At 34.9% G+C, this 16,243-nt stretch overlaps 2 protein-coding genes and 1 pseudogene across 2 annotated transcripts; 1 reads left to right on the forward strand and 2 right to left on the reverse strand.

The window, feature by feature from the left end:
- Window positions 1-7,467: 7,467 nt before the first annotated feature.
- On the reverse strand, window positions 7,468-8,039 carry LOC111412888. Its single transcript, XM_023043756.1, has 2 exons — window positions 7,754-8,039; window positions 7,468-7,496 (listed from the first exon to the last, which is right to left on the reverse strand). Exons 1-2 carry the CDS (start codon window positions 8,037-8,039, stop codon window positions 7,468-7,470), a joined length of 315 nt encoding a protein of 104 aa, XP_022899524.1.
- On the forward strand, window positions 8,038-12,461 carry LOC111412889 (annotated as a pseudogene).
- A 1,727-nt stretch (window positions 12,462-14,188) lies between these two features.
- LOC111411599 (60S ribosomal protein L37a) lies at window positions 14,189-16,009 on the reverse strand. The gene is made up of 5 exons (XM_023042107.1): window positions 15,856-16,009; window positions 15,141-15,180; window positions 14,682-14,770; window positions 14,508-14,590; window positions 14,189-14,429 (listed from the first exon to the last, which is right to left on the reverse strand). The coding sequence occupies exons 1-5, from the start codon at window positions 15,856-15,858 to the stop codon at window positions 14,366-14,368; spliced, it is 279 nt and encodes a 92-aa protein (XP_022897875.1). The 5' UTR covers window positions 15,859-16,009; the 3' UTR covers window positions 14,189-14,365.
- Window positions 16,010-16,243: the final 234 nt, after the last annotated feature.

The following is a 16,243-nucleotide window of genomic DNA, read 5'->3' on the forward strand; positions in this document are numbered from 1 at the left end:
ATTGATAGGGGTCCTTAGGTATTTGAAATATACCATGACCTATGAATTACATTTCACAAAATATCATGTGGTATTAGAGGGATATTGTGATGTGATGGTATACACTAAGTCTATGGATGAAAAGGGGTGAAAGCCCTAAAGTGGATGAAATGGGATGAAAGCCGATCATGATGGTTATGTGGATATACAAAAACAATTGGAATATTAGAGAATATTCATAAAGTTCAAATACATTGCAATGCTTTAATGATAATATTGAATACCCATGTATGAAATCCACCAGTAAATATGATAGACTAGTGTAACAATTTGATAGAAGTCCACCAACATTATTTGGAATTGATAAAGCATTAAGTAAAGCTAATGAGAAGCATGTAGCTTTATGAGATGATTTCTTAGTTGGTGACAATGTGTATATATCAAATGAATCGATCATTGGCTAGCTAAATTTGAAAAGATACTAAGTCACATATAATGGTAAGTCTAGACATGTAAGTCGTAGACATAATACCATGAGCAGTTGCTCTCATTGGTGTAAACTTGTGGATCAATTTATATATGTTTACCAAGAGATCAAGTATATTGCATACCAAAGGGAATGAAATTAAGCCTATTGAGTAAAAGTCCTTATGATGGTAAGCCTACCACGTTGACTGGAGATCCCCAAGATCTTGGTTTAAAAGGACAACTAAGTTATGAGAATTTCATGAAGTACTTATGAAACTAATTTCCTAACTCATTCTTATGATACCAAAGTACTTTCTGTAGAGTGGTTGGAGGTTAAGATAAACTTTTAATGATTTCTATATTTTGATTAAGTCAAGTGGAGTGGGGCAGAATACTCTTAATAGGAGATCACCTATGTAATTGTGAAGTGGGGCTACTTCAATGAGAATTATTCAAGGTTTGAATTCTCTAAACACTTACAGAACCAAGATGGGTTTAGGGCAAAAAATGAATCAAGTCATTAAAACTATGAACGGTTTATTAGAGACATTGTGTGAGTACTATTGTCTTAATTTACACCAACGGCTAATAGTTCAAGAACATCGCGTTCACCAGTTAGCTAGTAAATTCGATGTTATTTCACTAAAGAAGACTCAAAGCTATGTAGTACCGACACGCTGTCGACGACAGCATATCGGTGTCCGATACGTCGACAACGTATCGGTGTCCGACACGTATCGAACACCGACATGCCTCTGACTCATCGCCGACGTGTGTCGGAGTTGCTTGCAGCGTGTCGTACAATTGCTGGGCAGCTGAGTTGAAAGAAAGAAATGCAACCGGAGCTGGAGGAAGAAATGCAACCGAAGTTCAGTTTCCCGTCTGGGAAGGAAGAATAAAAAAGAGGAAAGAAAAAAGAGAGAAAAGAGAAGAAAAAGAGACATGGCCTGAAAATGGAACCTGTAGAACTGAAGAAATAAGAGAAGAAGACGACTGGAAATTGAAAGAAATCAAAGAAGAAGTTGGAACAGGAAACAAATCGGAGAAGAAAAAGGGACGGCTATAAATGATGAAAATCTCCTATACAAATGAATAATTTAATTTGTAGGGCCCACCATTGTAAAATCTTGTACCATTTTGTATCTTTCAATGCCTGCAACTTTTGTTTAAATAATATATAATATTTGTTTGAATGAAATTGTACCATTTTACCCAACATAATTCAGAAAATTAAAATAAATTTAAAATAATAATTTTATAATCAACGTATCGACGACGTATCGTGTTGGAACTTATTTAAAAAATCGCGTGTCAACGTGTCCGTATCCGTATCGGTGCTTCTTAGGTTCAAAGTCAAAAGCTACCTTACTTGATGCATTATTTTTTTGCTCTCTCTACTAGTGTCTTCATTATCATTTGTATATATGAAATTTTCATTCATGTGGGGGATTGTTGGAAATTGGTTGAGGACCAATTTGCATATGAATGAGAAATTCGGTCTCATTTGAAGGAAATTAAAATTTGGGGTGTGTCCCTTCACCTACCACCCTTTAACTCCTATATATAGGACCATATGGATGTTTATTTTGATAATATAAAAATTATTCTTTCATGTCATATTGCATAAAACATTTTATAAAAGTGATTTCATGTTGCATCAAAATCATGATCATGGTAGAGAAGGAATTCCGTTTGAGTTCCTTGATCGAAGTCATTTGTAGTGCTCCTACGGCTCGACGTGGTTGTTGTATCTTGGAAGATAATTGTCGGAGAATCGTTAGCACCGATGCGAGGTAAATTCATCTTAAAGACAAAGTGTCCAACACTTGCCTCGATCTAAAATCCATCACTTGCATTCTCTTGTTTCATTTTCTGATTTCTTTTATTATACTTTGATTTCAGAAACTAATTAATATTGTTTACATGTTTATGTTGCAAGGTTCGATCCAAAGAATGATTTGCTTTCCTTCAAGAATCGAAAGGGATGAATCCATATTAATACGTTCGGATTCAATAAATTCTTATTTTGTCTTTTCAAATCTCATCTCGATAAGTCGAAATTATTTTTCGATTTCCAGAACATAAATGGTATGTATTATAAATTAAATATGCACAATATCGGTGTAATTTTCCAACATCTAATGCATTTCACAGATATAGATTGTTTTCTGTTCAAAATTTAGTCTTTTATTCACCAAATCTCAAAAATTCTGGGCCAATTTTTGTTGGAATGTGGAAGCGAAATTAATTAGAAATTAAAATTTTCTTTAATTTAATAAGCGATATCGTCGAGATATTCACATATATGTTATAACAAAATTAAAGGATTCGAATCTTTTATCTAAGTTCAATGATCAACCTTGAATTAACTCTGATCCACGAACTTCCGTCTCCTTTAATTGCAAGAATCTTGGTGCTTCAAACCTTCTATATTATTCTCCAACGAAAAGACTACACCTACGTGTGGACACCTCTTTCAATTAATCTAGAAACTAATTCTTGAATTTTCGACAATAAGAAGATAATATATTTTCACTCTTTTTTTCTCTCTACAAATTTGAATTCTATGGAATTATGAATGTTGTAGTATTTTTCTATCCATCTAGTCTCTATTTATAGAGAAAAAGATCATAGAATTCTAGTAAAATTATAATTCCACATTCAATCAAGAGTTCTAATTAAAACTCAAGTAGGAGTTCTAATTTAAGTTCAATTCTAATTAGTTTACATATAATTGCATGTGTAGTCCTAGAACTTCAATTACAATTACAATTAAATTTATAACTTTCATAGTAATTACAACAAAGTACAAAATTTTATTGTAATTACAATTAAGTCCAAAACTATTATAATTACTGTAATTAAGTTCCAATACTTTATGGAGCTACCACAGGGACCTGGTCGGACATATATATTCTAAGCTCCAATAATTAGATCATGTCCAGTCGATCCTAGACTACCCAATCTAATTATTATTCCTTGTTTTTTTCACTAAAGGCCAAAAACTGAACTCTCGAAATATATAAGACCACAGAAGCCAAAAAATCTGTAATACTTTCTTTTGACCTGCCATATATGTATTTTATCCCCGTCCGAAATCTGATAATTAGGTACGAGCGTAAATGACCGTTTTGCCCCTCTAATTATTCTCACTAACTTAAATTTCATTTTCTTCAACGGTCTTGTGAATAAATCACAGATGTCGAAGTTTAGCAGTTGCTAAACACTGAGCTCAGATTTTAACCGTTCAACAGAAAATACTCAAGTAGTCACTCTACCCATTTTCAGGGTGATGGCTCCCGACACGAATTCATGCTTTCTACTCTGCTCATTCTCAAGTTCCCAACTCATCGAGATATTTGATCAATCAAATTGATCTCACTCATTGATGAATCAAAGAATGATTAAAATCGCGAAAAGATATACATAATCCTGTTAAAGGATTCAGATAAAATACACAGCAGTCAAGTGAAATTTAATTCTCCGTATGGTCATGCTATAGAATTAAATTCAACACGTGGTCCGTTCAATACACTCCAAGTGTACTAGTGTCACCTTTAATTATTTTTGTGATAAGGACAAATCAAAAACCTGAATAGTAAATTGGTCAACACTACAACATTCCAATTTAAGATGTCAACACTTATACATTGGTTGTGAACAAATTATTTATGATCAAAATATAAGTTGTGTCTCACTGTACTTCTCAACGCAAGTACCCAACTTATATTATCACAAGTGATCACATGCACTTTAATTTCGCATGCTCAATAATAAATAAATGCAATAAATAAAGTAAACATAATTTTATTCACTATAAAAAATTATTGTTATTTTTATATCAATAAAACTATATATTATGAGCACACAACCCAACAAATCTCCCACTTGCCCTAGAGTATATGTGTCATGTCTTATAACCCTATGCCTTGCACATGTCCATTAAAAACCTTAACTGATAGGCTCTTTGTAAATGGATCCGCAAGGTTATCTCCAGTAGTAATTTTATTAACAATACATCTCCTCTATTAACTATCTCTCCCAAGAGATGATATTTCTGTTCAATATGTTTACCCCTTTGATGACTCTTTGGTTATTTAGCATTTGCCACTGCCCTACTGTTATCACAGTACAGTGTCAGGGGTTGTGCAGATACAGGCACCAGCTCGATATCCATTTGGAATTTTTTGAGCCACACCGCTTCCTTAGTGGCTTCACAAGCTGCCACATACTCAGCCTCCATGGTGGAATCAGCAATACATGATTATTTGATACTTCTCCAAATAATGGCCCCACCACCAAGTAAACAGTGATCCTGATGTAGACTTGCGAGGGTTCTTATCAGCCTAGAAGTCTGAATACGTATAACCTACTGGAACAAGATCTGCTGATGAGTAAACTAGCATGTAATTCCTTGTCCTTTGAAAGTACTTTAGGATATGCTTTACAGCCACCCATTGTTCCGGTTTAGGGTTAGATTGATATCGACTCACCATACCAACAGCATAACAGATGTCAAGTCTAGTGCACAACATAGCAGACATGAGACTACCAACCGCCGATGCATAAGGTATCCTACTCATGTGTTCTACCTCTTCAGGAGTCTTAGGGGACTGATCCTTACAGAGTTGGAATCCATGCCTAAAAGGTAAATTACCTTTCTTGGAATCTTGCATGGCAAACCTGACAGGTATCTTATCAATAAATGAAGCTTGGGATAGAGCTATCTGCTTGTTCTTTCGATCTCTTAAGATCTAAATACCTAGAACATAGCCAGCTTCTCCTAAGTCCTTCATATAAAACTGTTGGGCCAACACGCTTTCGTAGACGATAATGCTCCAACATCATTTTCAATGAGTAGAATATCATCCACATATAGCACGAGGAAAATTACAATTTTTTCCTGTATCTTCTTATAGACACTAGGTTCGTCAAAGTTCTAATCAAAATCATATGTCTTAATCACTACGTCGAATCTTTTGTTTCAAGATCTTGATGCTTGCTTCAACCCATAAATGGATCGCTGAAGTTTGCAGACTTTGTCTTCATGACCAGGTTCTATGAATCCGTCTGGTTGCACCATATAGATACATTCCTCAAGATGACCATCAAAAAAGCTGTCTTAATATCCATTTGCCACACCTCATAATCAAATGAGCTGTAATGGATAAAAGAATCCGGATAGACTTAAGCATAGCCATAGACGAAAAGGTCTCCTTGTAATCGATGCCTTCTCGTTGGGTGAAACTCTTAGCCACTAGCCTTGCTTTGAAAGTTTCCACTTTCCTATCTGCTCCTCTCTTTCTCTTATAGACCCACTTGCATCCGATGGGTTTTATCCCTTTTGGTGAATCTACAAGTTCCCAAACCTGATTAGAATGCATAGATTCCATTTTAGCATTCATAGTTTGTTGCCATAAATCTGCATCCACATTATTCATGGCCTTCTTATATGAAGTCGGGTCATCAACTTATGTTGTGGAGATCGCCTGATTGAACTCTCAAACTAACAAGTACCTAGAAGGTGGTCTGATAACCCTCTGACTTTGTCTAAAGGGCGGTGGATCCTGGACTGTGGCATCGTTTGGAATTGTAACGTTTGTATCAATGTTGGTATCATCATTAGGTGGTTCAATTACCTCCTCAATACCTTCAATGTTTATTTGATCCATGGGATTGGATGACTCATCTCTCCCACTCAAAACACATTGTTTAGGTATATCTGACACCAAGGGTTGTCTGTCATGAGATTGTGTTTCAGGAATCGATGTGGTGGAATTACTCCCACTCATTTCTTCCAACACGACCTTGCTTTTGGACTGACGTTCATTAATATACTATTCCTCTAAGAAAGTGGCATTTGTGCTAACAAAGACTTTCATATCTAGATTACTATAAAAATAATATTCCCTGGTACCTTTAGGGTATCCCACAAATAGGTATATCTCTGATCTAAACTCCAACTTCTCTGCTTTCTCTTTCAGCACATGAGCCAGACATCCCCAAATTTGAATATGACATAAGCTAGGCTTGCGCCCATTCCATAATTCCAGGGGAGTCAAGGGAACTGACTTAGAAGGAACTAAGTTAAGAACATATGTTGCTATTTCCAGTGCATATCCCCAAAATGAGATAGGTAGAGTTGTGTAACTCATCATTGACCTAACCATGTCTAACAATGTCATATTTCTTCTTTCTGAAACGCCATTCTGTTGGGGTGTACCTGGCGCACTCAGTTGAGAAACAATACCATTTTCTGTCAGGTAGTCCCTGAATTCTCTCGAGAGATATTCGCCACCTCGATCTGATCGAAAAGTCTTAATACTCTTACTCAAATGTTTCTCGACCTCGGCCCAATACTCTTTGAATTTTTCAAAAGCATCTGACTTTTGAGTCATTAGGTAGATGTATCTGAATCTAGAGTAATCATCGGTAAAAGTGATAAAATACTCATAACCCCCTCTCGCAGATGTATTCATGGGTCCACATACATCAGAATGAACTAGTTCTAATACTTCTTTGGCTCTATGTCCTTTTACTAGAAATGATCTCTTGGTCATTTTACCCTCCAAACAAGAATCACAAACTGGCAATGGTTCGACCTTAAGTGTGTTAAGTGGACCGTCTCTAGCCAATCTTTGTATCCTGTTAAGGTTAATATGTCCAAGTCTAAGATGCCATAAATAAGTATCACTAGTATGGTTAGACATTCGTTCATGGTTTATAGAAGTAACATTTATTTCATTTGTGGCACAATTTAAAATATAAAGACTATTCACCAAATATCCAGCACAAATAGAAGATTTATTCTTTAAAACATAAAGTGCATCATGCGCAGAGTTTACTGAATAACCCTGACCTATTAAACAAGAAACAGAAATCACATTTCGCTTCATCCGCGGTACATAATAACAGTCTTTAAGAATTAAACGCCTACCACTATTGAAATAAAAGTAAACTACTCCTACTGCTCTTGCTGAAACTATAGCTCATGTGCCGACGGTAATTTTAAACTGGCTCTCACTGAGTCTTCTGCTCTCTTGAAGCACCTGCATTGACATGCATATATGATTAGTGGCTCCAAAGTCTATAACCCAGGAATTTGTAGAATCAACCACCAAACATAACTCAGCAATAAAAAACTCACCAACACCCAGCTTTTTAGCTAGTGTATCAGGGCAGTCTTTCTTCTAGTATCCTTTGCGACTACAGTGGAAACACTTACCTTTCGGCCTTTCATCTGATTTGGGCTTTTTGTTGCTTCATGGCTTCTTGTTAGATCTCTTCCTCTTCTTTCCAATTTCACCTTTCGGCTTGGACCCAGAGGAGCTAGCAATTGTCGCATGAGCATAACCAACCTTACCCTTGAGACCACTTTCCATATTTTGCAACTCATTCATCAACTTAGTTAATGACATATTCATCTTATGCAAGTGATAGTCCACAGTAAACTGTGAAAACATATCAGATAAAGAATTCAATACCATATCAACTTGAGTTTCCTGATCAATAGTTGCACCCAGATTCTTCGTCACGTTGAAGTGTGCAATCATAGTCAACATATGATCCTTCACAGACTTTCCGGGTTTCATGCGGATGTTCTGTCAGGTACGAATGGCCTTAAAGCGAGCCCTCCTACTTTGATGTCCAAACATGCCCTTTAGGCTTTCTAGTATGTCATAAGAGGTCTCTTGACTTTCAAGCTTTTGCTATAACACGTTTGACATGAATGTCAAAATGTAACAGCGAGCCATCTTGTCAGCAGCGATCCACTTATCATACGCAGTCTTCTTGGACTTGCCTGTAGTCTCAGTAGGTTCCTCGGGATATTCTTCTTTGAGTAGAAAATTGAGTTTTCCGACAATGAGCACAAACATCAAATTGAGTTGCATATTAAAATTGAGTAGCGAATGACAATTTAGCATATAATACATGAATGTATGCATGTGTAGATCCATCTAACTACAATAATACAACAATGACTTGATCCCTGTGATCCAACATGTCTCTCTATATGATAGGTCAATGTGTCCACTAATCAAGCTAAGACCATTCCACTTAAACAAAATATATCTGACAACAAATGTCTATAGTAAGTCTAGCATCGTTTTATTTGGTTACCAAAATTATAGACGAGAGCCTCTATAGGAGGTTCGTAGATGATTTCGATTTGAGTATACAACCTTTGTCTCAATCTCTAAACACTTGAAAATAATTTCGTCATCTATAGGATGATCACAAATTAGATTCTATTTAGATGATTTTATCATAAAGAAATACAATCGAGCAACTTGAACCACGCAGCCCTCCTATAGGGAGTCCGTTGCATTACCGACACGAGACAAGTGCGTTACTTTGCTTATAGATTGACCAAAGAAAACCGTGGTTTTTTATTTAAATAAACACACTCTCCCACTTAATATTTTAAAATAATGAATTTTAATTGAAACAATTACCAACTGTTGTTCATATTAATTAAATTAATATACAGTTTGATTATTACGTTTTTCTATTCAGAATAATTAAATTAAATTTAAATTAATCAAAGAAAAATTCGTGTTAAATGATATGAATCATATTCATAGTATCACGAGCGATGTCATAAATAAATCTATATGTCATGATATCAAGAATGACAATATTTCAAATAACAATTTAAAGCATTCATAAAGAGATAAAAATAACAATTATTTGTGGTTCTAAAAGACTCAAGAAATAAATAAATTTGACCAAAGCCCAAAATTTAATCTAATTCTCTAGTCCAAAATTTCCAAGCATCTAATAATAGTTGCTCCAAAAATAGCAAGGAAGTCTCTGTCACTGCACCTGTAATTAATTTCAAAAAATCGTTTTTTTAAAACAAATTACAGATGAAACTGTCTGCCGGTCGCATACAGCAACAAACAGTTAGACTGCCTGCTCGGTAGACAGTTTGTTGTGTGCCGGGGAAGTAGTCAAATTGAAAAAAAAAAATTAAATACAAATCTTCGAATTCTTTGTCCTCCATCTTCAAGATTTATTTTTCAATTTCAATCAACTTTCAAGATCACAAAATTACAAGAATTATATAAACTCCTATGTCCCATAGACTCACAAATTTTGAATCTAATTGTACAGAAAATTAAATCAAAATGATGCAGTCGTAATCCACTTATCTTGTTATAGACTTTAAATAAGAAATTACATCAAATACTGGCCACAAATAATTGGTTCACAGTCTAAAATAATCCAATCATTCAATCAACATATAAAAATTCTTTCGATATCGCTCGACTAAAACATGCAATCAAGATTCAAAAATAACATGCACGTGAATGATCTAGATTGTTCTGATACCAGTTGTTGAAATACGGAAGCGAAATTAATTAGAAATTAAAATTTTTCTTTAATTAAATAAGCAAGATCGTCTAGATGTTCATGTATATGTTATAACAAAATTAAAGGATTCGAATCTTTTACCTAAATTTAATGATCAATCTTGAATTAACTCTGATCCGCGAACTTCCGTCTCCTTTAATTACAAGAATCTTGGTGCTTCAAACTTTCAAGCCTTCTATAATATTCTCCAACGAAAAGACTACACCGACGTGTGGACACCTTCTTTCAATTAATCTAGAAACTAATTCTTGAATCTTAAACAACAAGAAAATAATATATTTTCTCTCTCTTTTTCTCTCTATAAATTTGAATTTTATGGAATTACGAATGTTGTAGTATTTTTCTATCATCTAATCTCTATTTATAGAGAAAAAGATGATGGAATTCTAGTAAAATTATAATTTCACATTCAAACAAGAGTTAAAATTAAAACTCAAATAGGAGTTCTAATTTAAGTCCAATTCTAATTAGTTTACATATAATTGTATGTGTAGTCTTAGAACTTCAATTACAATTACAATTAAGTTTATAACTTTCATAATAATTACAACCAAGTACAAAATTTTATTGTAATTACAATTAAGCCAAAAACTATTCTAATTACCACAATTAAGTTTCAATACTTTATAGAGCTACCATAGGGACCTGATCGGACATATATATTCCAAGCTCCAATAATTAGATCCTGTCTAGGCGATTCTAGACCACAAAATCTAATTAGTAGTCCTTGTTTTTTTCACTAAAGACAAAAGACTGAATTCTCGGAATATATAAGATCACAGAAGCTAATAAATCTGTAATACTTTTCTCTAATCTGCCATATATGTATTTTATCCCCGTCCGAGATCCGATAATTAGGTACGAGCATAAATGACCATTTTGTCCCTCTAATTATTCTCACTAACTTAAATTTCATTTTTTTCAATGGTCCTATGAACAAATCACAGATGTCGAAGTTTAGTCGTCGTAAACACTGAGTTCAGATTTTAACCGTTCAACATAAAATACTCAAGCAGTCACTCGACCCATTTTCAGGGTGACCACTCCCGACACGAATTCATATTNCTTCCATTCTCCCTTAATTTAGCCATTCCTAGGCTCCCACCATAAGGCTGGTCTTGGCAAGGTCATTCCCTATCATAATTAATGGAAAAAACAAGTGAAAGGTCCTCATTTCCCTGTTTTTTGGTCAATTGGATCGCACCAAAATGTCAATAAGAACACCATATCGGGGTGCTTTGTGCAGGCATATAGCAATGGAGATGTATATGAGGTGAGTTCCATGAGGGGAAAAGTAGTTGAAGTGGAGTGTATTATTATTTCATGAGTGGGAGGTATGAGGGAGATTGGGTGGACGGGAAGTACAACGGATATGGGGCTGAGACGTGGGCGAGGGTCAGCTGGTATAGAGGGCAGTATAAGCAAGGTCTCAGGCATGGTTTTGCGGTGTTCAGGTTTTTCACAGGGGATGTTTATGCAGGGGAATGGTCTAATGGACAGAGCCATGGATGTGGTATTCATACTTGCGAGAATGGGAGTCGATATATGGGGGAATTTAAGTGGGGAGTTAAACAAGGCCTTGGACACTACCATTACAGTTAGAACTGTTCAATTATTGTTAGATGTGAATCTATCCAATTGTTAGTTCGATATTTTTCGAAGTGGGAAATGCTGAAAGAATTCTTATCAATAGCTTACGTTGATTGTGTTTTGGACATCGAATTTTAGTTTATGTTTTATTGTTGGTATTAAGGTTATAGTTTATTGTAAAAATCATTACTCTCATGTATTCTGGTTTATTAATGGCTTTTGTGCTTGCCCTTGAATGGCACATAATTATCGATTCACTGTTAAATTCTCAGGATTTTAGCGTTGTCACTTTTCCTGCGCCTGGTTAGCAAGATGGGTACTTCTAAGTTATTTCCTATAATTCATATGTTTCGGATTTAGAATGTCCTTATGGGAGATTTTCTGTCCGTGTGAGTTCGTAGGAAATATTCTTTAGGAAAAAAAAATTTGTGGTTTCTATTTCCTACCAAAACGAGAGAGATTGCAGACCTACCCATTCTTTCTTTCAACTTTCATTGAACTTGTATGTTTCATTCACTTCACATTTCAAGACTTGCCTATGTATTCCCTGCTGTTCAGATGGTGTCTAGAATTCAACAAAAGAAGATCACCTTAATTTATTGTGATTTGATTTCTCATATGTAATTGCATTTGACATGGAACATTATAGTATCTGCTATGGTAATCTTGTCTTCAATTGGTTTCTTTGAATGACGGTGTCTAGATAATCACATTGTATCTTATATGCTTGTACTATAGTTATTTGATTTCTAAAAGATGATTGTTATGTCTTCAGAAACGGCAATACATATGCTGGAGAATATTTTGCTGACAAGATGCACGGATTTGGAATCTATAGATTTGCAAATGGACATGTTTATGAGGGAGCTTGGCATGAAGGTCGAAGACAAGGTCTTGGAGCGTACACTTTCAGTAATGGAGAAACCTAGTCTGGTCATTGGCATGATGGGATTCTTGATGTTCCAAGCACGCAGAACAGCACCACGTCTACCGCTCCAAAGTGCTTAAGGCAGTTCAGGCATTGGCGGACCAACACAAGGTCCTAGTGGGTCACTTGACCCACCAGCTTCAAGTTGGTGGGAATTTTTTTTTTTTTTTTTTCAAAGAACCAAAAATTAGAATTGGACAATAATGACAGTTGAAATTTTTTTTATTAAAATAGAGTTCCAACAATGACCGAATAATTGAGAGTGAGTTGAAATTATTTTATCATTCGTGATATTTAATTTGAAAATTATTTAAAAAATTTATTCATCGTATATGTGAAATTATTTGAAATTCTTTGAAAATTGTTATTTATCATATATATGAGATTTGTAAATTTATGATAGTGATCATGTGTATGTGTTTTTGTAGAATACATAAATTTTTTTTGTAACTTTTTAATAAATTTAATCGTGCCCCATTAACTTCAAATACCTGCGTCCGCCACTGAGTTCAGGTAAATTTTACGGACGTTATTAGATGTATATCAATATTTACATAAAAAAATATATAATATTTGCTTGGCATCCTATCATTTGCCAGCTTAAAATACATTCAATTTTTTCATCCAATCTTTTCTCTCCACATCATATTCGGTAATTGTTTATATACCATTTTTATATAAAAATAACAAAATCCAAATTTTACTCGTTTTCTCCAATATCAACAATTTTCTTTTTGGCATGCCTTGCCTTAAATTATCAGGGTCTGCATGCTCCAGATTGTGTTAGGACTTAGGCCTAGACGGGCCAGACCCATTTAGACACCTCTAGACCAACATTAGTTCAACAGAAGCCTGTCATAGTTTTTTGGTCCTCTCCAAACACAATGGGAGTTGAAGATTGCAATGTCAATTGATGCAATATTGCTTTCTTGTTGTGGATACATTTTCTTCTGTTCATGTTGAGTTGATTGATTATGGTATTTCCAAGTTTTCTTGTCAAGCAGACTAGTCATTGGTTTTTGGGATCAATTTGAGTAATGATCTTCAAAATATTTGGCCCCCGTTTACGAATTAAAATTAAATTTTTAGCAAATTTCAAAATTAAAATGTGTGGTTGAAAAGTTATGGGATCATAAAAAATGTGATTAATGTTGATTATTTGACTTTGATTTAAACTAAAATCTGATTTAAATCAATATCAAACAGAGGCTTAGCTTGATTTGCATATCGTAGCAGTAGAGAGACTAAGCCCCCATTAAATTACATTTCATTACATTCTATTTTTCTCTTTTCTATTTTCAACAACACAATCTTTCATAAAATAATATTACGCGTAAATCGAAAACTTCTTCTTTTTCAACTACTCATTTTTCAAAAAATTACTATTCCACCCATTTTCATTACCAAAAGATGGGGACCAAACGGGGGCTAATTATTTTTTGTTTTGACCTCCAGGAAGCACGGTGGGCAGCAGAGAGCTTACGAGGTGACCAAGGTAGGCTAAAGAGTCAACAGAGCAGTATCATCAGCTGACAGCAGCCAGTGCAGCTCGAGTAGCAGCGACAAAGACTGCACAAAAGCAAATGCATAGTAACAGAAACATGGACGACATTTCAATTTCTGTCTTGTAACTTCATAGAATGAGATGGGTGCACCCTCCTCAAACGGACGCGATTTGTAGAACCTGAAATTTCAGGCTGCTCACCTTTGCTTCCACTCAAGTATAGGTTTTGTTTGTTGGAATATTTGCATAGGTTAGCTAGGAAAAAGTGTTGCACTAGTGAGCCTCGTCTTTTCGAACAAGTGACTTAAAAGTACTAGAAAAGAAAAGAGAATTGTTCTGTCTTGAAGGCAACAAAAACGCATGATTTCACCATATAATAGTTTCAAAAGCTTACGATGTCAAATAGATATTCCAGATAATACATAAGATTGCCGCTTATCCCACAAAAATCTGAATCTAAAGTTGCATTAAAAAAATGAAGTAGAGCACCACATAAATGCAGAAATCTAGCATAAAATTTAACTCTCGGTCTGCTCCCTCAGCCTCCGGATTGTGCTCCTGACAGTCACGGCACTAGCAGTGCTGCAAAAAAGGGGCATGTCAATCTTTTATACTATGAATGCAGAATAGAAAAGAAGCAGAGGTGTTGAGAACAATTACTTCAATGTGTAAGCACCGCCAGCTTTGACTTTGCCACAGTCCTTGCATCCCCAGATGCCAACGGCCTTTCTCTTAACGGCATACTGCAAAAGTTACAGTTCAATTAGACAACACTCACTCATATTGAACATTGATAGAACTATATCATATGGAACCTAAGTCGAAGAAGCATACCTTCCCGCAGAACTCACAGAAATACTTGCTGTGTTGACTGACTTCCATCTTCTTAATCTGCTTCCTCAAACTAGCACCATAACGAGTACCTTAAAGATTAACACAAAAAGCAGAAAGTTATTACAGAGACCCATTTGGAAATTAAGGAAAATACAAGTCCAAACTGCAAATGAACCTAAATTAGATTCGCCGCAAAAAGCAATGAGCCACTCAATTACTTGTTCATAATTATCTTTCTGTAATTCACAACTTCCTAATAAGTAATCCTCTCATCAGCAGGCAAAGAATATTATATCCTGCTGATTGTTTCATTTCAATATACAAACATGACGCCCACCAAAGGTCTATTCCTCTCTATCCCCAAAACTATGAGCTACTTTCAAAATGAAATACTTCCACTGCAGAAAGAAATTGAAAACGAGAGAAACGGGCACTGATAAAATATAAGATGGCACATACCATATTTCCCAACAATGCCTACCTTCTTGGTTCTCTTGGCCTGCACAGATCAAAGGATTACAGTGAAAATCACAATCATGTAGAACATATACTAAATTTCAATCGGTTAATAAAAAAATCCTCTCTCCTACAAGCTCTGAAAAAGTAGGCCGCGTTAATAAAAAGGTTATAAATCAGCTAATTTACTGGTGAATTACTGAAGAACAAAAATTCGCAAAAAAATGTAGAAAAGAGAAATCTGTTACTGGTAGCAAAATAATTTTCTTTATTCAGTTACTAAATAGCATTACTTGTAGAAATGCAGACCAAGATACAGATGAGAGAATTCTTTTATGAGCAACTTACTCGCTTCCGTGATCTGATTATTTCTAATTATCTGCTAATAAATAAAAAACATTACCTTTTCTCGTATACATAGATTCAACGTTTCCAAAATATTCAAACATTAAACTCCGCAAATAACGTATAAAAATTTCAATGATAATAGTAATAAAATTACTAAATAAACAGTCCACGATGGAAGAAATATAATCAACAAATTGAACATATTTTATTCATATACTGATAAATTCAAATCGATATCGTCTTACACAACCCAACCACGAGTATAAAGATATAACAATTATCCAAATACATAACATTTACAAAATCAAAACGAGAAAAATTGTTCGAATGCAGTTCCCGAATATTCCACATGTACAGAGGAAGAGAGTACCATCGCAAACGTTAGAGAGGAAAGTACTGATAGCCGACGGTTCAACAACGGCAATTAAACCCAGATACAGGCCGACCGCAATCGTCACAATTTATAGTCTGCCATGAGCCCGAAATGGATTAGGTTATTGTGTGCCCTAAAGCTTCAGCCTTCAAGCCCATGAATTGGTTTTCTTGGGGGCCCATAGAATTCAAATTGTAAGGCCCATTAGCCCAAATAATAAGGAAAGGTAATTTATTTATTTTTTGTTGGATTAATGAATACTATTAATTATTTAATAAAATTATTTTTTAAGGATTTTTAGGATGACTTAGCGACGAATCAACTATAATATTAAATTCGTTTTTTTCATAAGTGGATATTTTCAGCAGACAACGAATTACAGTTC

Source organism: Olea europaea, chromosome 16 (genome assembly GCF_002742605.1).
Source record: "Olea europaea var. sylvestris chromosome 16, O_europaea_v1, whole genome shotgun sequence".
NCBI classification, from domain to species: Eukaryota; Viridiplantae; Streptophyta; class Magnoliopsida; order Lamiales; family Oleaceae; genus Olea; species Olea europaea.